General features: G+C 41.5%; 2 protein-coding genes across 2 annotated transcripts; both read right to left on the bottom strand.

The window, feature by feature from the left end:
• Positions 1–4,158: 4,158 nt before the first annotated feature.
• Positions 4,159–5,536, bottom strand: LOC126703748 (uncharacterized). The gene is made up of 2 exons (XM_050402827.1): positions 5,238–5,536; positions 4,159–5,023 (listed from the first exon to the last, which is right to left on the bottom strand). Exons 1-2 carry the CDS (start codon positions 5,534–5,536, stop codon positions 4,159–4,161), a joined length of 1,164 nt encoding a protein of 387 aa, XP_050258784.1.
• Positions 5,537–5,697: 161 nt separating this feature from the next.
• LOC126703749 (uncharacterized) lies at positions 5,698–6,993 on the bottom strand. Its single transcript, XM_050402828.1, has one exon. It carries the CDS (start codon positions 6,991–6,993, stop codon positions 5,698–5,700), a length of 1,296 nt encoding a protein of 431 aa, XP_050258785.1.
• Between the last annotated feature and the right edge of the window lie 20,864 nt (positions 6,994–27,857).

Raw genomic sequence — 27,857 nt, forward strand, 5'->3', positions numbered from 1 at the left:
AACACAACTTATTCCTAATAACAGACATCATTCTAATGCAAACTGAGCAGTGACTTACGCAACTTGAGCTGCCATGAGGGATGTGGCAAGCATTCATCAATTTTCATGTTACTAATTAGTTGATTAAATTATTATTAATATTTTCCCCAAGAAAATTTATTTATTTTAATATCTAGGTAGAGAGAGAGAGAGAGAGAGAGAGAGAGAGAGAGGGCTCATGGGTTAACCAAAACTCATATTGATATATATATATATATATATATATAATAGAATTTCATCTTATGAATTCTACTCTATATTGATTTATTTGTATTATTAAATTAGGATACCAATTAGTTCATGATATAGTTGGGGTTTGAGTCTCAGATTTCTTATTCGATAAGAAAATATTTACTAGTTGAGTTAATTGGAACATACAACTATGTTGATTTTTCATAGAACTAAAAAATAGTGACTTGTTTAAATTTATATACTTTTAATTTGAATCAATATTTTAAATTACATTTTTTTCTGGCTGTTCTAGTTGGAATATTGTGTTCTAATATATAAACTGATACACTAAACTCTTATTTCATCTCGGTCCAAATTCTAGCCTATATTGGCAATTTCAACGAAATTCTGGCATTTTGGGCGGAATATGCATTTAAGCATTGTAATTGCTTTTGTGGCTTTTTTACTTAAAAAAAAAAAAAAAAAAAAAAACCCACTTTTCTGATTTTTGTAATCTTTTTTGGTAAGTTTAGTCATGTATGAGATTATTTTTTAATTTTAAAAACAATAATATGTATGAGATTTCATTAACTTTTAATATGTTTAATTATGTAAAAGAGTTTATGTACCTTAATTTGTTTTTTTTTTTAATATATCTTTTATGAAGTTGGCTAATTAGGATGACATTAATTATGAAATAATGAACTTTTTATGTATAATTATATTATAAAACAATATTTCACATTACTAGATTTTCTCTCAAAAAATGGAAAAAAAAGAAAAAGAAGAAAGAAGTCGCGTTTCACAGAGGATCTTTCATTTGCTGGGACAAATATATTGTTGTTATTATGTCATTATTGGAATTCCCAAATTTTCCATAATTCAATTTTTCTCTTTTCGTAGTCAAAGAAACAATTATCACATTGTATAGAACTTGGCACAAGATAAAAAGCAAAAGATAGGAATGAAATTGGGTTGGGTTGTAACTTGTACAACTCATTGCCTAGGCCAATTCTTTCTTCTCTTGTCGAAATTCTTAGTATGCCTCTTTTAGCTAGTTTGGTCCATGGTACAAGCTTATGCCTTAGGTCCATGAAGCAAGGCGATTGCAGACTCATTTTCATAAAGCTGGGCTCAATTGGTCCAAGTCTGGGCCGAATCACCTCTTGTTCATTTAGAATCAGGTTCCTCATACGGCTCACACTGTACACACCATATACCTGCAAATCCTTTTCTCTTCTATTATACCCTTTTTTTTTTTTGGCTGAGACTCTTTTATTATACTCTTAACATTCTTTTTTCTCCTCTCTTTTTCTCTCTCTCTTTTTTTTTTTTTTTCCCCTAGCATATTTTCACTTTCCTAGTTCACTTCAAAAAATTTAGGTTATTCGATGGTTGTTATCCAATTGGGGCCCTGGTGGGCAGAAATGTATTTATCTGCAAACAAGTTCAGGCATATAAATCTCTCTTTTTGCCCGGGACATTATTTTCTTTTCCAACATAACACAATCCAAGGGCAATTCCTTGCTTATAATATTTAAATTCAACAGTTATAATAAGAGTATGTATGCTTATTTCTTATGTATGGCGAAAACATAATAATACTCTTCTACGTGATTGTGATTCATATTAGAGTTGTGTTTCAACCAACAGTCAAGCTTGTTTCCTTTAAGAAAAAAACACAAAACAAAACAAAAAAACCAAAAACTATGGTTGACTTGATAGTTGCATTCGTGTTTGTTTAGAAATAGTTTATTTAACTGATTTTTTTTTTTTACTGAAAGTATAGTAGATAAAGCTAAAAGGTAGCAAAAATAGTATAGTAGGACTTATGAATAATACCAAAAAATGCAACGATACCTATGAATAGTAGCAAAAATAAATTGAATAGTAGCAAAAACTGATTTTTTAAGCCAATGCCAAACGCACACGAAAAGTGCAACGAGACCTATGAATAATACCAAAAAGTGTAATAGAACCCATGAATAGTAACAAAAAAAGTTAAATAGTAGCAAAAGTTGGTTTTTTAAGCCAATACCAAATGCACAGGAAGTATCAATTTCTAACGGTACTAGCTGTAGATCCATGAGATGCAACAAAAATTTTGACATAATAATAATAATAATAATAATTATTATTATTATTATTATTATTATTATTATTATTATTATTATTATGTTAAGTGAAAAATGGGATATGTAAATGAGACTTATAAGTGTCAATCTCAAACCCAACTCAAAATAATGTGAATATTATCCAATGGAGAATAATTGATATAGTGTAATATATATATTCTATAAGCTAGGCGGTCCATATTTTTTTATTTAAAAGTATTTTAAATTTTTTTAAAATTGATTTCAAGGAAACATAATGTATTATACAACTTATAATACAATAAGATGAGTATGCAAATAAAAAGCTGGAGAATGTATAATTTACCATTTTGGAGAGTTATTGAGCATTTTATAAAAGCTTTGTTTTCATTTTATAACATAAGAACTATTAAATGAAGTTTTCACAAATTTTTATTTTATTTTATAATCACTAAACTAAAATATAAGAATCAATTAATTATTAAAAAAATGTTTCTCCCCAAAATATGTTGTAGATCTTTTTTTTTTTTTTTTTTTTTTGGTAAACAGAGGAATAACATTAAAACTAAGAAACAGAGTTCACAGTACAAGGCCTGGAACAATACATCCCACTAGCATCTTCCTCAAGGAAGTTTACAATGTCCACAGGCGGACTTTGGAAAACAGTGAAATCTAATGATTGATTTGCTCCAAGCCCAGCCAGCTTGTCAGCACAAACATTCGCCTCACGATAGCAGTGCTTGAAGCAGATTCAGCGAAAACGATTGGCCAACGTCCTGTAATCATCCAGCAAGGGCGACACAATGTGATTTACATAGTCCGGATTAAGGAGAGCATCAAGAATAGCTTTAGCATCAACCTCTACTTCTAAAGAATCCAGATTTCTACAGCAGCAAAGAAGTAAACCATCCCGCAACCCCCACGGCTCAGTAATGAAACTATTTGCTGCACCAATCCTCCTAGAGAATCCCATGATCCACTGCCCATGCTCATCTCTAATGATGCCTCCACAGCCCGCCCTATCCACATCTGACCCTGCAGCACCATCAGTATTTAATTTAAACCGCCCAACCTGAGGCTTCTCCCATCTAACCTGCTTCATAACAATTCTGCTGGGATTAACACAAATAGAGGCACAAAAGGTGTACTCCAATGCTCTATTTGAAATCTCTGTTGCTATCCTTGGATTTTGGGCTTTTCCATTAAAAACCACCTGATTCCTGCTCTTCCATATAAGCCAGATTGCGAATAAAAAAGTTGTTCTCCAAGGGGAAAGACAAGACACACGACAGCTCCCCTTATTTCCATTAAGCTCAAGCCACTCATGCAACTCCTCTGTCCAAAACCTTCGATCAGCCCATCTCACTCCCAACTGGATCCACACGGGTTTAACACTCTTGCAGTCCCTTAACGCATGGATAATTGTTTTAGGAGACCTACCACATAGGGGGCAAAGACTATCTCCAAGCATGCCTCTTCTCACTAAACACTCCTTGAACCCTATGCTATTATGGTAACACTGCCAGACAAACGTTTTAATTCTTGGAAGAATATCCGTTTTCCAAATCCATTTCCCAGGAAACTCCTCATCATGCAGCTCACCCATGGCAATTTTATAGGCACTTCTAAGATCAAAATTACCTTGAGCCGAGGCTGCCCAAGCTAGTCTATCCCCACCCGTAGATGTGAGAGCACACGGGGTAGCTTGGATAATATATTTGATATGCTGCAGGACCTCATAGGAAAGACAGCCCCAATCCTAGATTCCATCCTTCACAATGTCCCTAATTTTAAGCTGCTAATCTTCCAGAGACAGAGGGCCTTGAATCATTTGGCGAATCGGACCTTCAGAAGTCTAATGGTCAAACCAAAACCTGAGATTACTATTGCGACCAACCACCCATTTGATACCCTTATTAAAGGTATCGGCCCCTTTCTTAACAGCTGACCAAACCCGTGAGCAAGGGAGGTTTCTCACATTTCTAGACTGGAGTCTTTGAGCATTACAATATTTAGCTCTCAACACCTGAGCCCAAGAAGACTCCCCCTCTGTGTGCAGCTGCCAATTCAGCTTTGCAAGTAAAGAAACATTCCTTCCCTTAGCAGTTTGCAACCCCAAACCTCCTTCGGATTTTGGTTTAGTGACTTTATGCCAACCTACCCAATGCATCTTTTTCACTGTATCAGTTGAACCCCAAAGAAAATTTCTATTCACTCGATCCACTCCTTGCAAGATTCGGTCCGGAAGATAAGAGCATTGCATAGCATAAGAAGGAATGGTTGAAGTTGAAGATTGGACTAAAACTGCTCTTCCAGCCAAGGACAACAGATTGGCCTTCCAGCCAACTAATTTCCCCTTTACCCTATCCAAAATAAAATTGAACTCTTGAGAAGAAGAATTAGGATGCTTAATAGGGATACCAAGATACTTCCCCAAATTCGAGGTAGACACAAAACCAAGAATGTCGCTTAACGATTCTCTAGAATCTTGATCTACGTTTGGAGAAAAATAAACCTTGGACTTAGAATCACTGATAGTTTGCCCCGACACCGCACAAAACTCATCCAATACATCTCTAATAATGGAGCAATTTGAGGAGTCCACTTTTACGAAAAGCACTAAATCATCCGCAAACATTAAGTGCGAAAAAGCCGGGCCACTTCTAGACACTTTCACCGGGCTCCATAACTTGTTATGACACTTCTCTTCAATGAGCTGGCTGAGAAAATCCACACAAAGAATAAAAATATACGGAGACAGAGGGTCGCCTTGTCTTATTCCCCGGGAAGGCAGAATCGGATCAAGGGGGCTGCCATTGAAAAGGATCGAAGTCGTGACTGACGACACAGCTCATAATAAGATCCACCAGGTTGGAAGGCAAGTTAATTCTGATCAGCATCCTTCTTATAAAGCTCCATTCCAGTTTATCGTACGCCTTTTCCAAATCTATCTTGATAGCCATATAGCCCACTTTCCCATTCTTCTTGCTGATGGTATGAATAAGTTCCTGGACTATTATGGCGTTGTCAATCCCTTTTCGACCGAGCACAAAGGCAGATTGCAGGGGAGAAATTAGATTTCCCAGATATGGCCTAAGTCTAGCCACTAAGATTTTAGTTACTATCTTGTAAGTCGTATTACATAAGCTAATCGGCCGATAATTCCCAAGAGTCTCCGGACCCTGGATTTTAGGAATAAGGACAATGTGGGTCTGATTAAGCTTTTCCGACATTTTCCTTTCCCTAAAATATTCTTCACTTCCTCCACCACAGATTGCCCAACTGAAGGCCAGAAATGTTGAAAAAATCCCGCATGAAGACCATCCGGTCCTGGGGCTTTAAAGGCCTTGAGAGACCAGAGGGCTGCTCTAATCTCATCTTCCGTCACCATACTTTATAAGCTCCCTTTTTCCTCCTCAGAAAGCTTGGCTTGCCACTGAGAAGAACCCGAATGTATTCTGCCTGAAGCGATTGAAGAGGAAGTATAGATGTCATTGAAGCCCTTCCTAATGAACTCCATAATCTCTGTTTCTGCACACAGCCACTCTCCTACCCCATTCTTGATGGCCAGAATTTGATTTCTCTTCCGTCTGACCAAGGTTGACATATGAAAGAATGTAGTGTTTCTATCACCTTGGACCATCCAGTTAATTCTCGATTTGAGAGCCCACAACTCTTGCTCTTGCCCTAGCACCACATCCAACTCCTTTAGGAGATTGTTCTCAAGGTCCAAAAGGGGGTTTGATGGCCTCACTGCTACTGCCCTTTGAATACCATTCAATCTAGCCATAATCTTCCTCTTCCTTGTAAAAATATTCCCAAAATGTAATTTATTCCAAGCCAAAGCTTCACGCTGGAAAGTATCAATAGCTTCAGTAAGACCTCGAATCCGCCCCCACACATTCTCCACCACCTTAGGGAAAGTTACATCAGAAAGCCAAAAACGTTGGAATTTAACAGGCCTAGTTCGGTTGGTCCAGATTGTAGGCTGCAACTCTAAGAGAACTGGACAATGATTCGAATGGCATCTAGTTAAGTGGGATACCCTTGCCTCCGGATAGAGAAGGCACCAACTTGGATTCACAAAAAACCTATCTATTCTCTCTTGGATTAAACCCTGAACTTCTCTTCGGTTTGTCCAAGTGAAACGGGGCCCATTGCATCCTAAATCTATCATGTTGCACCTGTCAAGGTACTCTTTCAGAATTAAGGATCTGTTCACACTAACAGGCCTCCCCCCAAAGTTGTCCTCACCAACAATAGGCTCATTAAAATCCCCAGCTAAAACCCAAGGTAGATTATGAAGCTCTACAACTCTGGTTAAATTATTCCATAACACTTGCCTTTCGGCATACCTAGGACTAGCATAAATTGCTGAAAGTAACCAGGAAAGATTAGAGTTCCGTACCTTCACAGTGGCATGGATTTCCTGCTTTGTGCTTGAAAGTGGCAAAATCTCCACCCTATCCGAGTCCCACAGCAACCAGAGCCCCCCGGCATATCCTATCGTGTTCGTATGAAACACACCATCAAAGGGAAGTCTATCAGTAATTTCCCGAGCCTGCTCACCACCGATTTTTGTTTCCATGACAATCATAACAGCAGGATTGTGGTTAATCACAAGCTCCCTTACATGCTTCTGAAATGAGGCCTTCAAGGCCCCTCTACAATTCCATGCTATAAGATTCATGATAAACACTAAAACCGGGATGGCAAACTTCAAGAGGAGGCAGCAACATCACCCCCTTCCTCAAATTGCATCCGATCATCCTGCTCGGCATGAATGTCACAAGGATCTGTCGCATTCCCCTCATCAAATTTTGAATGGGCATGAGAATATTGAACACCATGGCTGGTTGATTTATTGGAATCGAAGTTGTGATCACTCTGGTTCCCATGAAAAACGTCCACTCCTTCAAAATCTCGCTCAGCTTCACCTGCGACACCCACATGAAGAGGCGATCTCTCAACTGAGCCGGTTTTGCTAGTATCAACATGGCTTCTCTACTTCCCCTCCCCGTGCACAGACAACGCACCCTCCACACTTTCACTAAACTAAGGCTCTTTCGCCCCATAACCTGGACTAATCTTGTTCATCTCTCCCCCTCTAAACTGGTAGCCATTAACTGATCCGCCGCCGGACGCAATCTGCACATCGTGCATTGTAGTTGGCTTAGGCTCACCGTGGTTTGGAGAATCAGGGGAAATGTTAGAATGCGAGAAAGCCTTGGCGTTAGATTGATCTAGAATCTTGACACCGGTCTGAGGCACCCTAGCCCGCGCAAGGACCTTTTTGCCCTTAATGGAAGTACCGGATGCCAACTTAGAGTTTACTTGGCCTTCTTCTAACCCCGGATGAAAAGTATCAACTGGGCCTAAGCGAGATGGGCCTTGGGTTCCAAAAGGCTTCTCACTAGCCCCACCATGGATACCTTCTTTCCTAACATGGGCCATAGGAGTTTTTGGCAGAGAAAGCTTACGCTTCCCTTCACGCAACGAGTGCCGGTTTCCTGAATTTGTGGCACTACCTGTACCTGCCATAGGAGTAGGAGCATGCACTTCGTACTCCTTATGGCCTTGAGCATGAACCCGTCCAGTGTCAGACCCCTCCCCTCCACGACCTTTTGTCCCAGCTCTCTTGCGCGAGACCAAAAGCCACGGACCATAGTTGTCCTCTAGCGTCTCAGGAGTGGTCCCACTTGCCTGTTCAGGAATGTTAGGAGCATGAACATTGCATGGTTGCCCATCTCGGTCCATGTTGTCACCCTCTTCCTTATCCGCCTGATCTTTCCCAGCCCTAACGGTATACAGGCAACTCTCCCGTCGGTGACCCATCCTTCCACACGAGAAACACATCCTCTGAATGCCTTCGTAAGTAATTGCTTGTTCAAATCTCCCAATCAACACCGTATCAATGAGAGGCTTATCAACATCAACTTGCACACATAAACGTGCAAATCTATCTCTGGTTTTAGAAGCTGTATGCGTGTCCACTCTAAGCACATTCCCAATAGCTTTCCCAATATGATACAATGCCTCAGAATTGTAGAACTTAATGGGTAGCTCATTGAGTCTAACCCAAACCGCCACAAATGAGACGTTTGCTGAAGACGGTTTAAAATATGGCTCCCATAGCCTGATGGACAAAAAGTGCTCGCCTATGAACCACGGACCCTTTTTTAACATAGCTTCATAGTCTTCCTTCTAAGCGAATCTAATGAGGAAGAAATCATAGCCAAGACCAACACAATCCAGACGCCCCACTAGTCTCCAAAGACTATGGATTTTTGCATGTAAAAGGTTGAAACCTACAATTCTACCATAAACCTTCACAATCAAAGCCTTATACCAAGGAGACCTGATTTGTTGCTTGAACTCCTTTGTAAACTTCATCGCAGCCAACCCTTCCCGGAGTTGTTCCACTTCTCCATCCGACTCCGCATCGTCTTCCATGAGCACAGAAAAATTAAACGCTTACGTGTATGCACCCGGTATCTCACCCACCAGTTTATCCTTGAAGGTCGGCGGTGGGAAGGGTGGCCGGAAAGCATGGCCCAGCTCAGGTTGAGGCCGCCCCATTCCTTGTCCATCATCGAACCCCGCATGGTTCACATCTTTAGCTTTCTTATTGCTCCGAGCAAGCTCAACCTCCTCCTCACGGGAGAGAGGGGCCATCAGAGATGGTAACGTTCACACGAAAAAGGCTAGTATGGAGAGAAAAAATTTTCAAGATTCCGTACACACCAAATCCATATGAATATATGTTGTAGATCTTAGTCAATCAATAATAAAGCATAGCTTGGGGGGGGGGGGGCACTAGGGGAAATTTTTTTTTTTTTTTTTAAAGCAAACTAATTCATGGAACGACTGTTTATACATGTCAATATTGCCATTAATTGAACATATAATCTATGCTTTTGTGTAAAAGCTATACAAATTATCTATGCTCAACTGCACTACTCTCGTTCTCTAAAGATTCATATAGTAGCTTTGGAACTACCTCTTGTCTGATCTCTTCATGGTCCTAAACCTTTCATTTCAAATTATCAATGACATTATGTAAGTTAAAATATAGCAAGAAGACTATTAAGATCACTCACGCACAAAGCAATGAAAAAAAAATCTTTTGATTTAAAATTTTGTAAGTTCGCACAGTCATGTTTAGCAATAAAAATGTAATGCCAAAGTTTGTAAACTAAAAAAGAAAAGAACATTTCTTGTGAAAATATAAATAACAATTACGGACCACACAGACCAATGAGTTTTTCAAATCTCATAATAATAAATTTGGTCTATTGAGTTCCATTTTAGAATGAATACCAATAATATCTTAATAAGCATAGAGAAGAGTGAAGTGTTTTCCCTTAGTACTCAAGGTCACTCCATGATAGTGTAGATTTGAACACGTTGTTAGCAAGTTTAAGCATAGATTCCAGATATGATGCGGTTTCATGAGGAGGTAAAGAAGTCAACAAATCATCACATTGCCTTAGAATTAAAGCATGATATAGAACTATAACAGATTAAAGGAAAACATAAATTAATACACTTTGAAAATTCATTTTAGGTCTAAGGAGATTTACCTTTCATCAATATCACATTGGAGGTTAATCAACAAGAAGGCATGAACTTTGCTAATGAGATGCTGAATCAGAGTCCGATTTAGCCACTCCCCTACTGGTTTCAGATAAAGTAGACCTGTTCAAACATATCTAATAAGGTAGGAGGCATCTAAAAGAACTAACCACTATGCATCACTCTACATGTATATTGTGTCCAATGAGAAAATAAACAGAGAGGTCACTTTCAATTTACTCTAAACAAAAATTTACAACTTCTGGTGGACTTATTTTGCAACTAAAAAAAAAAAAAGAACTCCTCAGATTAGTGAGACTGTCTCAATCTCCTCTAGGAATGACCAGATTTACAAAGTGAAACAAATCACTACATAAACGATTCAATTACATGAGAACAAATCTATATGTTGAACTTTAAAATGAAATTTACCTTTTCTCCTCAGGTTTACATATATTTGTATGGCAATAACAACCAAATCTGCCTTCTGTTTATAGAACTCTACCAATCATTTTACAATCCAACAAAAAACTGTAATGAACAATTTTCTTTTTGGGGGGTAATCTACCAAAAACATTCCACAATTTCAAAGTTAAATATTGTCCCAAATAGGTAATATAAATTCCAATATATCTAATGCAACAAACAACGATTATCAGATGTATACACATATAAATTAAGGAGGAATATGATAATCAACACACCATTGGTTAGATTATACAAAATATATCAGAAACAGTGTCTAGAATCCATGGTAACTACAACATCATATTAAGAAAACATGTATAATGCAGGCAATGCAATATACATAAAAATAATTCATGTCCAAGAAACCCAAATCGGAACAAAAACATACATATGGATCTACACCAAAAATGGGAACTTTGTACAGGAATTTAGCATCAAAAAGACAGTCTTCATGAAATTTATACAACAACAATAAAAGCTCACAAACAAAAACAGACAGATAGATTGTGCACCCTGTCAAAAATTAAGTATCCAATGGTGACAAAAATAGTCAATAGCTTCTCTTATATATTGAAAAATAGTAGTGTAATACTTATAGTTGACTAACTTATCCACAAAAAAAGAAAAAGAAAAAAGGTAACTACAGTTCAAAAAAAAAAAAAAAAAGGCATGATGTAGAAATTGGGCCTTGGCTCAAGTGGTAGAGGGATGAGATATCAGGTATCATTTAGATAAAAATCTTGATTAACAAACATATGATGAGATGAGATGACTGCTATTTTCCTTGCAGCATCAGATTGAGTTCCAATCAATTACCTAGATTCGAAGCAAATACAAATTACAACATGCTTGAGATGTGAGAAATAAACTTGGAAATCTCTAAGATGGTTTGCTACCATATCTGGCACCCATGCAATCATGCACGCACACACACACATACTGATATAGACATCTGTTTATGAAGTATGTTCACATATGAAGTTTTAAACTTATCCATAGCAGGTTGAAAGAAGCAATAAAAGACATGTCAGAAGACACATGACATTATCAGCTTACTGCATCAAGAGAAACAACACATGAAATGCCACCATAAATTGGAAACTTTCTGTAGATCCAGCATCAAGGTAAAGAATAGCATCTTGAATCTGCTCTGATATCTAAAGACAAAGGTGAATAAAAAATTTTAGAATAGATCAACTAAATGTTGGACAGAGATAATCACATGTCAAGTCAATGCCATCACTAAATTTGAAGCAACTGCATTATCTAACTCTACTCAAGGCTTCTCAAAAGCAAATAAAAAGCAGAAACTTCAAGTAGAAAGACATTCAAATAAAGGCATGTTAAGAAAAAGAAAACTACTTTTCAGCTAGACAAAAGCTATGTCAATGATCAAGTGGATCTCATTACACTAGTGCTTATGCCATTAGTAATGTGCCCAGTAAGATATCAAAATTAGGCACATATATAGAGAGGGATGAAGGCATCATCACTCTAACCCCAACTTGGGCTAAAATCGCAGGGTGCTATACTCTGCTCTCTCTTGATCCCTACTCTAACCAAAAGACAAAAGGTAATATGGCATCATCATGTTTCAAAACCTCCACTGAATTACTTTCGGCCTTCCTATGAAATTGGTGGTGTATTCAACTTGAACCATAGAAAGTCATTTAGATGCCTTATAACTGGTCCCTGTCACAAAAGACCAAGCCTTGTAGCCTAGATGTCTCCTCTTCTTTCCAAAAAGAGAATAAAACATAGGGACACAAATAAGTAGAGTTATGCGGCTAGTCCAAAAGGCATGAAGAGAAGCAATCTAGTCTGCCCCAAAGCTGCTAACATGCGAGCAGAAGAGCCATAGCTCCCACCAAAACTTCAATTTCAGAATAGTAAGGCTATTTGCAGTCATTAACTAGTTAAAACTTAGACTTAATCAAAGCTTGTGACTAAGATAAGTATCAAGCTCAAAGCCAAGTCTCCCTCCACTATGTGAACCAAGCTCACTAAAAGAAGGGTGACTAACCAAGGGAAAAGTGTGAAGAGCAATGAATTGTAGGGAAAAAAGGATGATTCCACATCAATTTGGATCCATGCAAAGTTTGACAAGAGAGCTTGGAACACTTGTGAGACCAATGGATCCTTATTGATGTCATATGTAAAAGAAGGAACTCTTAAAGAACAAGAAAATAACTGCTAGTAACAAAATAACACAGCTTTGCTTTTACCTCCATAAAATCAACACACAAAAAAGGTTGTTACAAACCTTAATTTTAGAATATTTAAATATTGGTTTTCCTTTTAAGGAAGCCATTTTTAAGAAAGCTAAACAGCCAAGGATTGAATGCTTATGGGACACCATTTGTGAGTACAAATTTTATTTATCACACTAGTAAGGTAGTCTTGAAAAGTCTCTGACCCCACTTCCTTATAAAAATTTTTTTTAAAAAAGGTAAACCTTAATTATAGTAGTTTATGCATAATTTATGAGATTTCTTAATTGAATTCAAATGGGTTGTTTTGAATTTAAATTTTTTTTTTTTTAGTTTTAAATTTAATTATTATTGGGAAAAAAAAAACACTATTCTTATACTGTTGGCCCTTTTTTTTTTTAAAGCTTATATTGTTGGTCAATGCAACAATGTTTTTTAATTTAATTGAAATACTTAATGTAATAACCATCTAGGTACTGTATTTGTGTTTTAAGAAAATAATAATAATAATGATCAAAGCCATATTTGCAAATGGTTTCTTACTTAGAGCATCCACATTGGTGGAGCCATAAATTTAGTAATATGACTCCACAAAAAGTTACTTTATCTATTTTACCTTTTCATTTTATAAAACACCCAACATCAGTGATTTTATTTTAGTTTTCAACACAATAAAATAATATATTCACTACAAAGTAATGTGAACACTAAATAAAGCAATATATTTGTAAGGTGGTGGGTTGTGCTAGTGGTGTTAGGCTGCTTCCTGCTACACTAAGCCCAAGTTTTCTGGATAAGGGAGTCGGGACCGGTCCAACTTCAACTTAAGTTGGTCCGGCTTATACGCAAACTAGGCCAGGTCTGCCAGGAACGTGTTCACGGCAGACAAAACTGTTTCAGGCAAGTTGTGGCAGACATACATAATAACAATAAAATAAACAAAAAATATCTAGCCACTCAATGGGAAATGACCAAACAGCCCTTGAACTTAATTACAGCAACAATATTAATTGTTCTTGCAGAAGGGAAAGAACAGAACGGAAGATATTAAATATTAATACGCATGGGTTAGTCAGAATGTTAGGGAAATCAATCAAAATCCGATCCGCAGGAGCAAAGCCAAAGAGGAAAGAACGTTCCTTCTCAACGCAGTTAATCTCTCAGGAAAGAGTCTTGCCGTGGAGATTAGCTACCCTGGGGGAAACAGAACTGAGTGGTTTTTCTGCACAGATGCTCCTTAAGGTTTTCACAGAGAGCCGGATTTCATGAGGGAGAGAGGGAACCAATCTACCGGTGCATGCCTACCGCTCTAATTCTTACTTTTGTCTTTCTTTCTTGTGGTTTTCTTTCTTTCTTTTCCCACTCGTTTCTTTGCTATTTCTTTTTTTTTTTCTTTTTTAAGTTCCTATTTCTTAGTCAAAGTCCCCGTTGTTTCTCCCCCCCTTTCTGTTCACGGCAAAACCCTCTTTTTATAATGCTTGCTGTGACCAGATTTTACTGTTTTAGCCCTTAACTCCCTTTGTCTGGTTTAGGTGTACTGGCCGACCATCATTGTTTCGTCTGTATGTCACCCTTCCATCACCAGACAAGGAAGAGTATTTTGTTTGCTTGTCTGCTGTGGCACCCTTTCCTGCTACGATCTGGGTTCTTTCTCTCTCCTTATCCCTTATGGTATGCACCTAGTGGTTCCAACTCAGCTTGCCTCTTTTGGGTAGTAAGCCATCCCAGCAGGACACCTCCCTGAAAGAGCCTGAGTTAGAACCTTTAAAATAAATTTTTCCCCTCTCCCCACCACCAAACCATGCCCTCTAAATCTCTGACCCCCCAACTTCACCATGCTCTGTATTGGCTAGGTACAGGCTGGTGGTGCCTGGGCCTTGTGCATGCCTTCTTTCCATATGTGTCCAAAATCTGTCTGCTGTCCATTCGTCTGCCGTGGTCCGGAGGCTTGCCTACATTGCCTGCCGTCTGTTTTCTTTGACCTTTTATATGGTTGCTTCTTGATTTCCCGCTCCTCACAAGGGCTAGGCTTTATTTGATGATGGGCCTTATATTTCTTTGGCCCACCTCATTTCCTGCCATATTTGTTTTGTTATTCCTGCTGTAATGATTTAATCCTGCTGGGCCTCTTTAGGCCAGTTGTTTATTCTTTCTCCCAATGGCTTGGTATGGCCACTGGTTTCTTTTCTTACTTATGGGCTCCTGTGTCCCTTTTGTTTTTCTCTTGGGCTTCCTTTGTCCATTTGCTTTCTTTGGGCTTCCTTGGCCCTTTTGCTAATTCTGCATTCCCATGGGCTTTTACTAACTTCATTGAGTTTCCCTGACCCAATAACCTTATTCTCATCCTTGGGGCTCATAGGCCTGCCATAAACCCCTTACTTTCTTAGTTTGTATTACTTTGGGCCTACGGCGGCCCTTTCTTACTATTCTACATCATACACTGCCCATGGGATGCTATGTCTCTCTTTCCGGGCTTCTCTAAGCCCACTTGCCTCTTTAAGGCCCATTTGTTTATTTCTTGGGCCTGTGATCCATTATTCCTGCCACTTAGATTTGATGGTTTTACTGTCTGCTTTGCCAATTCTTTGTTACCCTTGTTATTGGGCTTTCTTTATTCCACCTGGATTCTCACAAATGGCCCTCAACATTTAGCCACCTGAACATATGAAACGTTCCTACGGTTCATTTGTGAATGAAAAGACGTTTCTGTTCTCTCTCTTTTCTTCTTTTTCTACTTTCTTCGTGGGCCTTTTTAAGCAGTGGACCCCTCCTCATATATATTATATTATTTTTTTTTCTTTCCTACCGCGAACAGGGTTGTCTCTTCGAATTTCCCAGTTTGGCAGTTATTCTCTAAGCATAGCCGCCGTTTCATTAATTTCATCCCATTCTGATGGCTGGCTCGTCGTCTTCCTTCGTGCCGTTATTAATGACTTGGGTATTTAAAGAGGAGTCCTTCTGCACATTAAATACAAACTCCTTCTTTTCCAAGAACACATTCTCTCCGTCTCTTGCTCTTCACTATCTTTTTTCTTTTCAAACACTCGTACCCATCTTCTCTGGCTAAGTCCTCTTACCATGTTGCCGGTGAAAAGCTAAGGCTCTTCCTGCCGTAAAGGGAAAGCAATCACTTCCGACTCTTCCGCCGTTCCTGATGTAGGTGAGGAGACAGAACACTCTGAGTCGGAGCAGTCTGTTGGGGAAGAGACACAGCGTGACCCCGACAGTGAATGCGCCCCACTGATCGATCTGTGGTACGAAGTCCACCCTCACTTCCTGAAGGTCTCTGGAGACTATACGCCGCCGCCCCCGGGTCGCGTGTGGCTCGCCCTTGCCCGGCGGAACCCCGATGTCTCTTGGGCTCCATTAGCATCCTCAATCCTTGATCTAGCCATTCGCCAAGGCATCTCACTTCCCGTGCCCATTCATTTCGAATTTGGGTCGGGTACTACCTTGCGTTGGAGAGAATAGGTAGATAATGAGTTATCTGATGCGGGTTTCATGGGGTTGTTGCAACGAGCCGACATCTTGAAAGCCATCGTCTTATCTTGCTGCCTGTCGAACTTCTGGGACCTCTACAACCTTCGACATTTGGTCCGATGGTGGTGTACCACCACCCACACCTTCTTTTTCTCGTGTGGTGAACTCACTGTTACCCTTGAAGACGTGGCCAATCAGTTACTTCTGTCTATTCTCGGTGATGCCGATCTTGCCACTCTAGAGTTTTCATTGGAAGAAGAGGCTATTGAGGCCGAACTGAGGAAGAGGATGGCCGGAAATGCCAAACTGTCATACTGGGTTAGTTCTTCTTCTAAGTTTTCTGTAGCTGTCCGCCGCGCGGTTTTTGTTGTGTTTTGGCTTTGTAAATTTGTTTTTGGGTCCCACCCCCACTACGCCATAAAGCCTTTGTACTTTCGTTTAGCCATCAAAATATCTGCTAGGGTGAGCCTACCGTTGGCCCCCATGTTCTTGGGGCATCTGTATGTCCAATTAGACATCCTGTATAGTGACGAGAGTTAGGTGGGATCCTGTCATATAGTTACCTCTTCCGTCCATTGTACCATACTGCAGCAGTTGTTATTTGAGCGTTGTGCTCAATACTTAGCAAAGTGTAGACCTGCTCGTTTTGCTAGAGATAAGTACCAAACATGTCCGAGGATAATTACTGACTTTTGCGATAGATTTGAGTCTGATTTTCCGCTTGCTTTCCGTTGGTCTGGCTTGAAGCCCAGTGGTTCTTCTATTGTTGAGTCTTTTGATGAAGGTATCGGTTTTTCTTGGAGGGCTTATAGAAATTTGGATGCAAATTATACATGCATAGATTCTACCATGGGTTCGTTTGTTGATACTGTTGGGACTACTACTCCCTTGGCTGGTTTTGATGAAACGGGGATCACTTATCTGGCGGCCACTAATGCTGGATGGCTACCTTATTTAGCCGACGAAGGCATCAAGTTCGTTCACTATCCTGTTAATCGAGTAAGAAGGTAGTTTGGGTTAGATCAGGATATCCCCGATGACATTTCCTTCCTTATGGAGTCTCCTACTTCGGTTTGCCATTTTCTATGGCATACTGCCTTTGAATTTTGGAGGCAGTATTTCAGTGCAGTTATAGTTCCTGGTTCACTAAGGGAGGGCCTCTGTACTCCTCCCATGCATGGTTATTGGTAAGCGGTGATGACTATATTCGAGGATGAGCAAGTGGGTAGTCGCGGCTTTTCTCTTATTCCCCCTGATGGGCTCAGTATGGTTATCTCGGTTAACCCTCGCTTACTTCTTCCTTCCAAATCTGCTTTGGCATATGCCAAAAGATAGAACCGGTCAACCATCTTCGAATGGGATGCAGAGAAAGAGGGATGGTACTGGCATGCTAGCGATTATCCTTCCGGTTGGGAGAAAAATGTCAAAGTAACAAACATTTCTATACCAAGGAAGAAAGCTCCTGCCAAGCTTAAATCTGCCGGCAAATCCAAGCCTGCCACCCCATTGCCACCTATAGGTGCTTCCCTGGCCAGCAGAACCCGAGACAGTAAAAGGAAGACAACCCCTCATCCCGTGTCTGCTGCTGAGCGGAGGTAAGTTATCTTTTTTTTTTTTTATAGAAAATACCTCTTAACTTTCTTGTGGCTAACCTTGTTAATTTTCTCTTCCTCCTTTCTTTTAGTCTAAGCATAAGGAGGACTCGTCAGTTACCCGCCCTATTCTGCTTGATGAGCCCGAATTTGAGGTATGTCTCTTTTCTTCACTTTTTTTTTCTTTGCACGTGCTCCCTTTGCTATATGTCTTTTGTTTGCCTCACATGGTTAATAGTTTCTTTGGTCTTCACATCAGTATTCATATTCCCCTTCTTCCTCTTTTTTTTTTAAGAGGAGCCCGAACCTCTCTCCGTATATCGCCTTACTGCCAAGGAGGTTTTCGCCTCTATGGGTGTACCCATGGAGGATTTTTTTGATGGGGCCGATGTGGTATTTGCAACACCCACTCCCTCTACTGCTGCACATAAGACTCCTGCCAAAACTCCCACCCCTTCCGCCGAGCCAGTACCCAGAAAAGAGGGTACTCATATCGAAGGGGTTGGTAAGACTACACCTCTGCCCGCCGAGACACCCATTCCTCTAGAGAGAGCCATTTCTCCTGCTTCCGTTCAGACTAAGACCGCTCCCTCTTTTCTGTGGCTTGTTATTTTCACCAGTGACCCCTTTGCAGTTATCTCCCAGGCTACAAAGGGCGGTGCTTCTCTTGTTGTTACTCCTTCCTCTATTCTCGGTTCCGCTACACGTGGTCCTGATACGGACTTATCTTCTGAGGGGTCCGATGACATTCTTGAGGATCCTGATGATGCGCTTATCCTGAAGAAGAGGATTTCTGATTCTGACGAAGAGGTGAGTGCTTCACCCGAGCCTGACTTTATGGGTATGTGTCTTTTCTTCTTTTCTGCTAAGTTCACTCCCCCCCTTTTTTATATGTACTTGCGCTTCATCTATACGCCTACTTCCATGCTTGCAGAGACTTTTGAGGGGCCAGGAGTCGCAACAGGCATAGGAATGCCTGCTCCTGCCATACCCATAGCGCCCGTTCCTGCCGCACCTTTAGCACCCTTTTCAGCCGTACCTACTGCACCTGCTTCTGCTGTACCCACAGTACTTGTTTCTGCTACACTCGCAACTCCTATTCTTGGTGGCCCCGGTAAGTTTCCTTTCCCCTTTATTTTTTTTTCCTTCATCATTTTTTTTGTAAATCTTTTCTTCCCAGACCATGGCTTCTCATTTTGCCTTGCGTTTTTCTTTATAGGTCCGCTCCCCATTGCCTCTTCTCAGTTCGAGGTGGGCAGCAGTTCTGCCGTCGTCCCAGACCCTGCGAATGATGCTACAATCTTCTTTGTCTGCTTTGACCAGCCAGAGATTAACGACCTTGGCCCGGCAGACTTCTAGGCTTCTGGTCCTCCTTACGTGGATTTTTATGGTTTCTGAGTTTCCGAGAATTGCGTTTCCCACTTGGTAATGATCTACAGCAGCCGTGGCAATTTTATGCAAGAATTCTGTCTTAGCCATTCTGCTGGAGAGCATTTCTTGAAAATGTTGGGATGTGTGTTGAACGACATTGAGCACAGCTTTGTGGATACTGTCTTTACAGAGAGGATCCTGCAGTGGAGGGCTGCGATTCAGGAGCTTATTAGCATGGATTTTGTTGTGGGGTTTGTTTTAGATTACCTCTGTGAGGTTGCCCGAGCCCTTTTTATGAGGAGAGTTCAGCTAGGCATTGATGTTATAGATGCCCGGATCGAGATTCTGAAGAAGGAGGTGGCAGACTTGGAGGGTCGTCGCGAGCGCCTTCTTTCTAACATTGGTGGGCCCAGTCGTTTTAAAGACCAGAATCTCATTTCCGGACTTCATTGATAATGATGCAGTTCCCTTCCTTTTTTGCTTTTCTTCTTTTATTATGTCGACCAGAACACTTATATGTTTTCTATAGCGTTTATTCGGCGTGTGTTTGCCACAGTTTGAGTTTGTAATTATGATGCTACACTTTGCTACTACTTTTACTGTTGCTATGACATGGTGCTAATATTTCGTGTTTTTTCATTACATATTCATGGAAACACGTTACAAATTTTTTTTTTCTGTGACATAATCACTTGAAGGAAAGAAAGAAAAAGAAGTAGAGGAAACATAAAAGCTTTTAGCAAGACAAAAGAAAAGGGACAACCACATAACTCTTTAGGCGTAATAACGTTTCAGCCACTTCCCGTTGATGGGATCCATTAAGTCTTTGCCATCCATTTGGGTTAGACGGTAATACCCACTTTGATGTGCTTCCCTTATCACAAGGGGTCCTTCCCACTTTGGTGCAAACTTAGATGGTCCTGCCAAGCCTCGCCTGACATAGTCTGCCACCTTTAGCACAAGTTGTCCTTCTGCGAACACTCTTTCCTTGGTCATCCTGCCATAGGCTTCAGTCATCTTTTGTCTATATCTACGGCTGTGTTCCTGGGCCTTTTCTCTCTTTTCATCAAGTCCTTCTAGATCTTCGCACCTTTCAGCCGCAAAGACTTCTCCCTCCTTTTCTTTTTCTTGCATCTGCATGACTCTCAGGGACGGTGTCATTATTTCTGCCGGGCTTACTATCTCAGTTCCGTATACTAAGGAAAAAGGTGAAAAGCCCATGGTTGACTTTGGCGATTTTTTATAAGCCTAAAGAGCGTCTGGCAGGTGTGTCATCCATCCTCCCGTATACTCTTGGCTCATTTTACTGATAATCTTTATGAGATTTTTGTTTGTTGCCTCTGCTTGCCCATTCCCTTGAGGGTAATAAGGTGATGATCGGTGGTGCTTGACTTGGTAGAACTTTAACATCTTTCTTATATCACTGTTGAAAAATGGTGTGCCATTGTCACTGATGATCCTGTGGGGCACCCCAAACCTTACAATTATATTTTCTTTGATGAAATTTGCCAGTGCTCCTTCTGTGGCCTTACGGAGTGGTATTGCCTCTACCCACTTAGTAAAATACTCTGTAGCCACTAATATCCATATGTACTCACATGATGGTGGGTTAATTGGTCTTACTAAGTCTAGCCCCCAAGTGTGGAAGGGCTATGGGGTGACCATGCTATGTAAATTTTGTGGATGGGTATGAATCAAGTTGGCTTGTACTTGAAAACTATGGCACCTTTTTACAAATTCTGCCGCATCTCTTTTCGTGGTAGGCCAGTAGTAGCCCATCTACAGCAAGCATTTGTAAAGCTTTTTCTTCCCCTGGTGTTCATCATATTCCCCCAAATGTACTTCTTTTATCATTTCTTTTGCTTCTTCAGGGCCCAAGCACCTCAAAGGGTCCCCATCATATCCCTTGTTGAAAAGGACCATGTTATGCAAGAAGTAACATGTTGCCAACCTCTTAAGCTTGTATCTTTCACTGTGCTTTTGTGGCAAAATGCCTTCTCTTAGGTACTGTATGAAAGGGCTTCTTCAGTCTTCGCTGACGAATATAGCATAACTTTCCTCCCTGTCTGCCGCAAGCTGGCAGGTTCCACATTGGGTTTAGACTTGATCTGCATCTTTATCCATACTTGGCCAATAGAAGCCTGCCCTCTGAAGTCTGTAGTAAAGGCTGACTTCTCCGCAGGACCCGTAAGTCTTGTCGTGTACTTCTTTCAATTTTCTCTGGGTTTCTTCCTGCCTCACGCATCTGGATAAGACCCCACCTGGCATCCTGCGGTACAACTCCTCTCTTACCAAGGCGTAGTCTTTTAGTATCTTTAATTCTGCTGCATCGTCTCCCTTTATCAAGACTTCCTTTATGGGGATCTGCCAATCTCCTTCGCCTTGTTCCTCCCAGAACTTTTCCTTCAACATCTCAAGGATGGATTCTTCCCTTTTACTGACTTCTATCCTGGTGCTATCCCTTTTGAAAATTATTTGCGACCCCAGTGTGGCTAATGCGTCTGCAAACCGGTTTTCGTTCCTTGGAGCATGCTTTATTTCGAAGGTTGAGAATTTTTCTTCCATCCTCTAGGCCATTGCTCTGTATGGGGCTAGGCTGGGCTCTTTTAGAGAAAAACTTCCCTTGGCCTGGCAGACAACCAGGTTCGAATCTTCCAATACTCTCAAATGTTTGACTCCCATTTCAAGAGCTGTAACTAGCCTGGTTAGGTAGGTTTCGTATTCCACCTTGTTGTTTGGATAGGGGAATTCCAGCTTGAATGATAGCGCTACTGCCTTATCTTCTTCATGATACAAAACTACTTCCACCCCTCCAGACTGGGTAGTAGAAGACCCATCAAACTTCATTACCCATTGTTCTCTGACCTCTTCCGCCACAGCCACTTCCCCCGGAACTCCATCTTCCAGTGGGAATTCTTCCTCTCCCGAAAATTGTGCCAATAGATTTGCTATAACTTGACTTTTCACCGCCTTAGGCGTCCCCATTCTCAAGTCGTATTGTGATAATTGTAGCAACCACTGGGATATTCTGCCGGAGAGGATCGGTTGTTGTAACAAAGCTTTAATGGCATGAGACTTAGTCATCAGCCATACTTCGTAGGCCAAGAAATAATGATACAACCTCTGCGAAGCGTATACAATGGTCAGGCATGCTCTCTCTGCCCTTAGGTAACGAGTTTCTGCATCTCTTAAGGCACGGCTAATGTAGTATACTGGCTGCTCGACACCACCTCCATCCTCCTGGGCAATTAGTGCACCGATGGCATACGAGTTGGTGGCCAAATAAAGTAGTAGTGGTCTTTTGTGGATAGGGGCCTGCACCGTGGGGAGGTTCGTCATTATCTGTTGTAGCCTCTTGAAGGCCATCTGCTGCGTTTCTCCCCACTCAAAACTTTGCCCCTTCTTAAGCAACTTGGTGAAAGCAGAAGTGATTGATGCTAACCCAGGAATGTATCTCTGGATATACGAGACTTTTCCCAAGAAACCTTTTAACTTTTTTACTGTGGTCGGAGGTCTCATAGTTGCTATGGCCGTGGTTTTGGCAGGATCCACATCTATCCCCCTACTGTGAACCAAGAAACCCAAGAACTTCCCGGAGGATACCCCAAGTGCGGACTTGAGGGGGTTCATTCTTAGCTTAAAGGCTCTGCATCTTTCGAATACCCTTTTTAACATATAGAAGTGTTCTTCTCTCTTCTTTGATTTAACCACTATATCATCCATGTAAGGTTGAATTTATTCAACCATCTAATTGGCTTTATTCCGTGCCAAATTTGCTTGTAATTCAGCATTTAGTTACCCTGTATTTAGGTGGGTTTGTTGTAAAGGTAGTGAGTGAGATAGAGTGAAGATTGCTCAAGAGTGTGCAAGAAAACAGAGAGTCGCGGCTGGGACTCGCGGGTGGACTCGCGGCTGCAAGCCGCCAGAAGCTGCACACGTGCCAAGCATGCTGGAAGATGAACAGTCATGCTAGCTGGAGCACTACAGGACAAAACAGGACAACTGGCCATACGGTTAACTCGCGACTGGATCTCGCGACTTGGTCAAGCCGCGAGGTCAAGCCGCGAGCCACCCCTGTTTTGCCAAAACCTGACGTTTCACATTCCTCTCACACTCCAGTATAAATACCCCTTTAACCCACGATTGAAAGAGAGCTTCCAGAGAGAATTTTGAGAGAGAAACCCTAAAGAAAAACCAGATTGCTTCACCCACAATCTATACCTTAGAGTCTCTTCAAATTCCCTACTCTCTTCCTCTCCATTGTCAAAACCTTGAGAGGGATTATACCAAACCTGGTTCTCACCATTATCATCTCTGTGAGACAGTCGTTTGGAGTTCTGGGAAGCAGTTAGGAAGGAACCAATCTTCATTGGTTGATGCTACGGTCTAGTAGCGGAATCCGGGAAGCTAGAAAAGAAAAAGGTTCGGCGCAACCTCGTTGGAGCAAGAAGCTTGGAGGGCTTAGGTGCACTGGGTAGATTAGGCTTGGAGGGTCTATTGCTGTCCTTGTATCCCAACTGTATTTTCTAGTGGATTGATTACCGCTTGGAGGGCGGCGGAGAGGTTTTTCGCCGAGGTCTTCGGTTTCCTCTTCGATAACACATCGGGTGTTATCTTTGTGTTTGCATCTTCCTTCCTCTCTATCTTTGCCTTTATTTTATCTGCTGTGGTTTTAATTTGTTATGGCTTAGATAGTTGTTTAACCAATTTCATATTCTAGCATGTGTTAAGTTTCCGCACATTTGTTGTTTGACATATTGCTTGAATTGGTTAAGTTGTATTTTGGGGGTCTAAACGTTCAAAGGTGTTTTGTACACGTTTTTGAACTTTCAATCCACATAGTCCTCCAGTTCTTGGTGCATCATGTCGTGAAATATGGCCGTCATTGCTCGTTGATAAGTCGCGCCTGCATTTTTTAACCTAAAGGGCATCATAGTGTAGTAGAAATTGCCCATAGGCATTCTGAAAGTAGTTTTCTCTACATCCTTTGGTGCCATTCTGATCTGATTGTATCTGCTGAAACCATCCATGAACGAAAACATGGCACTTCCTACCGTAGAATCTATTAGTAAATCCATGTTTGGCAATGGGAACTCGTCCTTTGGATAGGCTTTGTTGAGATTTCTGAAATCTACACAACATCTTATCTGGCCGTTCTTCTTCTTTACTGGTACTATGTTGGATAGCCAGCGAGGATGCTGATTAGGCCTGATGAATCCTATGGCCAGCAATTTCTGCACCTCTTTGACTATCTACCCTTCTATTTCTGTGTGAAATATCCTGGCAAGCTAGGCCACCAGCTTGGCCTTTAGGTCTACATTTAATGTATGAGCAACTAGCTCAGGATCCAGTCCTAGCATTTCACTATAGTCCCAAACGAAAACGTCTTTGAACTCTTTCAACAACAGTATCAGTTCTGACTTCTCTTTTTCTGTCAGGCTTGCACTAATTGAGATAGGTCTTGGTTCTTGTGAATCAGACCCTAGGTCAACTTCTTCCAATTCTTCTTCTGCCATAACCTATGCATCCCTTTCTGCCGCAACTTCCCCATCCTTTTCTTCTTCCTTTCCTAAACTTTCTTGAGCGACATAACACGCCAAACTCCCGTGTTGCCTTTCTTGAGTGGGGCCCGCTTGCGTCTCACTCGTAGGCCCCACACGCCTTCATAATTTATACACGATCCTGCCATTAAGGCCTCGGACCCTGATGCACTGGGGTGTGTCGTCTAACTCCACGGCAGGCGCTTCTTTTCTTTTCTTCTTTTGTGCCAGTAGCTCCCTTAGATAGGGTTCTGGGTCACCTTGGACATCTTCCCACCTAGGCAAGAAGGTACCTCATGGCTTTGAGACCGAGCTTTCCCCCGGATGGAGCCCATTGGTCGTAAAACATGGTTTCCACTAAGTGAGCTTCTGCTTGCTCAAATGGCAAGGGGTTTGCAGCTATACGTATCATCTTGCCATTCAATCTTCCTTTCACACATTGATGGTAGGTGGATGGGACCAGTCGGTGTTTGTGTAGCCAGGGCCTTCCCAAAAGCAGAAGTGATTGATGCTAACCTAAGAATGTATCTCTGGATATACGAGACTTTTCCCAAGAAACTTTTTAACTCTTTTACTGTGGTCGGAGGTCTCATAGTTGCTATGGCCGTGGTTTTGGCAGGATCCACATCTATCCCCCTGCTGTGAACCAAGAAACCCAAGAACTTCCCGGAGGACACCCCAAATGCGTACTTGAGGGGGTTCATTCTTAGCTTAAAGGCTTTGCATCTTTCGAATACCCTTTTTAACATATAGAAGTGTTCTTCTCTCTTCTTTGATTTAACCACTATATCATCCACATAGTCCTCCAGTTCTTGATGCATCATGTCGTGAAATATGGCCGTCATTGCTCGTTGATAAGTCACGCCTGCATTTTTTAGCCTGAAGGGCATCATAGTGTAGTAGAAATTGCCCATAGGCATTCTGAAAGTAGTTTTCTCTACATCCTTTGGTGCCATTCTGATTTGATTGTATCTGCTGAAACCATCCATGAACGAAAACATGGCACTTCCTGCCGCAGAATCTATTAGTAAATCCATGTTTGGCAATGGGAACTCGTCATTTGGATAGGCTTTGTTGATATTTCTGAAATCTACACAACATCTTATCTGGCCGTTCTTCTTCTTTACTGGTACTATGTTGGATAGCCAGCGAGGATGCTGATTAGGCCTGATGAATCCTGTGGCCAGCAATTTCTGCACCTCTTTGACTATCTACCCTTCTATTTCTGTGTGAAATATCCTGGCAAGTTGGGCCACTAGCTTGGCCTCTGGGTCTACATTTAATGTATGAGCAACTAGCTCAGGATCCAGTCCTAGCATTTCACTATAGTCCCAAACGAAAACGTCTTTGAACTCTTTCAACAACAGTATCAGTTCTGACTTCTCTTTTTCTGTCAGGCTTGCACTAATTGAGATAGGTCTTGGTTCTTGTGAATCAGACCCTAGGTCAACTTCTTCCAATTCTTCTTCTGCCATAACCTATGCATCCCTTTCTGCCGTAACTTCCCCATCCTTTTCTTCTTCATTTCCTAAACTTTCTTGAGCGACACAACACGCCAAACTCCCGTGTTGCCTTTCTTGGGTGGGGCCCGCTTGCATCTCACTCGTAGGCCCCACGCACCTTCATAATTTATACACGATCCTGCCATTAAGGCCTCGGACCCTGATGCACTGGGGTGTGTCGTCTGACTGCACGGTAGGCGCTTCTTTTCTTTTCTTCTTTTGCGCCAGTAGCTCCCTTAGATAGGGTTCTGGGTCACCTTGGACATCTTCCCACCTAAGCAAGAAGGTACCTTATGGCTTTGAGATCGAGCTTTCCCCCGGATGGAGCCCATTGGTCGTAAAACATGGTTTCCACTAAGTGAGCTTCTGCTTGCTCAAATGGCGAGGGGTTTGCAACTATACGTATCATCTTGCCATTCAATCTTCCTATCACACATTGATGGTAGGTGGATGGGACCAGTCAGTGTTTGTGTAGCCAGGGCCTTCCCAAAAGCACATGATAGGATACTTCCGTTCTGACCACATGGAAACGAGCTAAAGAAGCTATAGGACCTACTTTCAACCACAACTGAATGTGGCTTGCGGTGTACTCGCCTTTTCCGTCGAATCCCGTTCCTTCCATCGGGCATCCTTGGATCTTTCTTTCTGAAATTCCTGCTGTTTGCAAGGTGTTCAACGGAATGAGGTTTATGAAAGCACCTGTATCTACCAAGGCCCTCTTGATAGGGATTTGATTTATGGATGTTGCCAAATAGAGAGGCCTCCTGTGATCCGAGCGTCCCACCTCCATGTTCTTACTGCTAAACGTGATCTCTGTCAAATCCTGTAGGAAGGCTCTGTCTTCTAGCATTTCTACTGATAAGCACTCTACCCTTGCCCTAGAGGTGATACTTACCAAAGCCTCCGTGGCTATCTTTCTTTCCTTTGCTGTGAGTCCCAACTGGTCAAACAAATTTTTGAACTTGGCTCTCTGCTGTAGAGTGGTAATTGCCGCGACAGGTAGGGCCAAGTTCTCTTCCTCATCCGCTCCCGGGTCTGCGCATATTACCACTGCTGTTATACACTTTCCCTTGTGGTTCGGAATGGGTTTTTTTGGACTTCCTACTGGGTTAACTCCAATGTGCCTTCTTTAATCCTACAATACACCAACCTGTGAAGCGCCCAACATTCTACGGTGGGATGTTGTACATAGTTGTGCAAGCGGCAGAAGCGAGGATCTCTTCTTTCTTCCTCCGTGGGTTCTCTAGAAACCTGATTGGGTTTAAAGATCCTGCCCGCTATCCATTTGTCTAGCAGCACATCTAGCTCCTTAGGAGTACACGGTATGGGTGGGGGCGTATCATACTCCCTCCCTTCTGTTTTCCTTCTCCGCTCTTCAATGGACACTGCCATAGCCTGTGGGGCGTTTATTTTGTCTGAACTGGGTTTTACAGACTAGGCCGTCTTCCTGGCTTTCTGCAACAGCTGTGCAAACTAGGAAATTTCTAAATTTTTCAGGACAGCTCTGAATTCCCGAATCATGTTAGTCATGCACATTTCTACTAAGGTCCTTTCTTCACAATGGTCATAGCAGTCAAGTGCTATGTCCCTGAACCGCTTAATGTATTCCATCAAATCTTCGCCATTACTTTGCTTGGTCGCTTACAGGGTTGCGAGCGTTACTGTTTCCTCTCCGTGGAAGTACTTAGTGCAAAATACATCCACCATGTCATCCCAAGTTGGGATCGATCCTGGTTTTAAGCCGATGTACCAGGTGTATGCCCGGTCACACAATAACTTTGAAAATTCTTGCAGACATGGGTCTTTGTCTGCAGCG

This window comes from Quercus robur, chromosome 10 (assembly GCF_932294415.1).
Source record: "Quercus robur chromosome 10, dhQueRobu3.1, whole genome shotgun sequence".
In the NCBI taxonomy this organism is placed as follows: Eukaryota; Viridiplantae; Streptophyta; class Magnoliopsida; order Fagales; family Fagaceae; genus Quercus; species Quercus robur.

Bases quoted from the DNA above. Each gene is read 5' to 3' on its own strand.
- LOC126703748 (XM_050402827.1), bottom strand. From the start codon at position 5,536: ATGTCGGAAAAGCTTAATCAGACCCACATTGTCCTTATTCCTAAAATC. The intron at 5,024-5,237 runs GTACGATAAACT...GGATTTTCTCAG, and splicing joins AAGATAGATTTGGAAAAGGC to CCAGCTCATTGAAGAGAAGT.
- LOC126703749 (XM_050402828.1), bottom strand. From the start codon at position 6,993: ATGAATCTTATAGCATGGAATTGTAGAGGGGCCTTGAAGGCCTCATTT.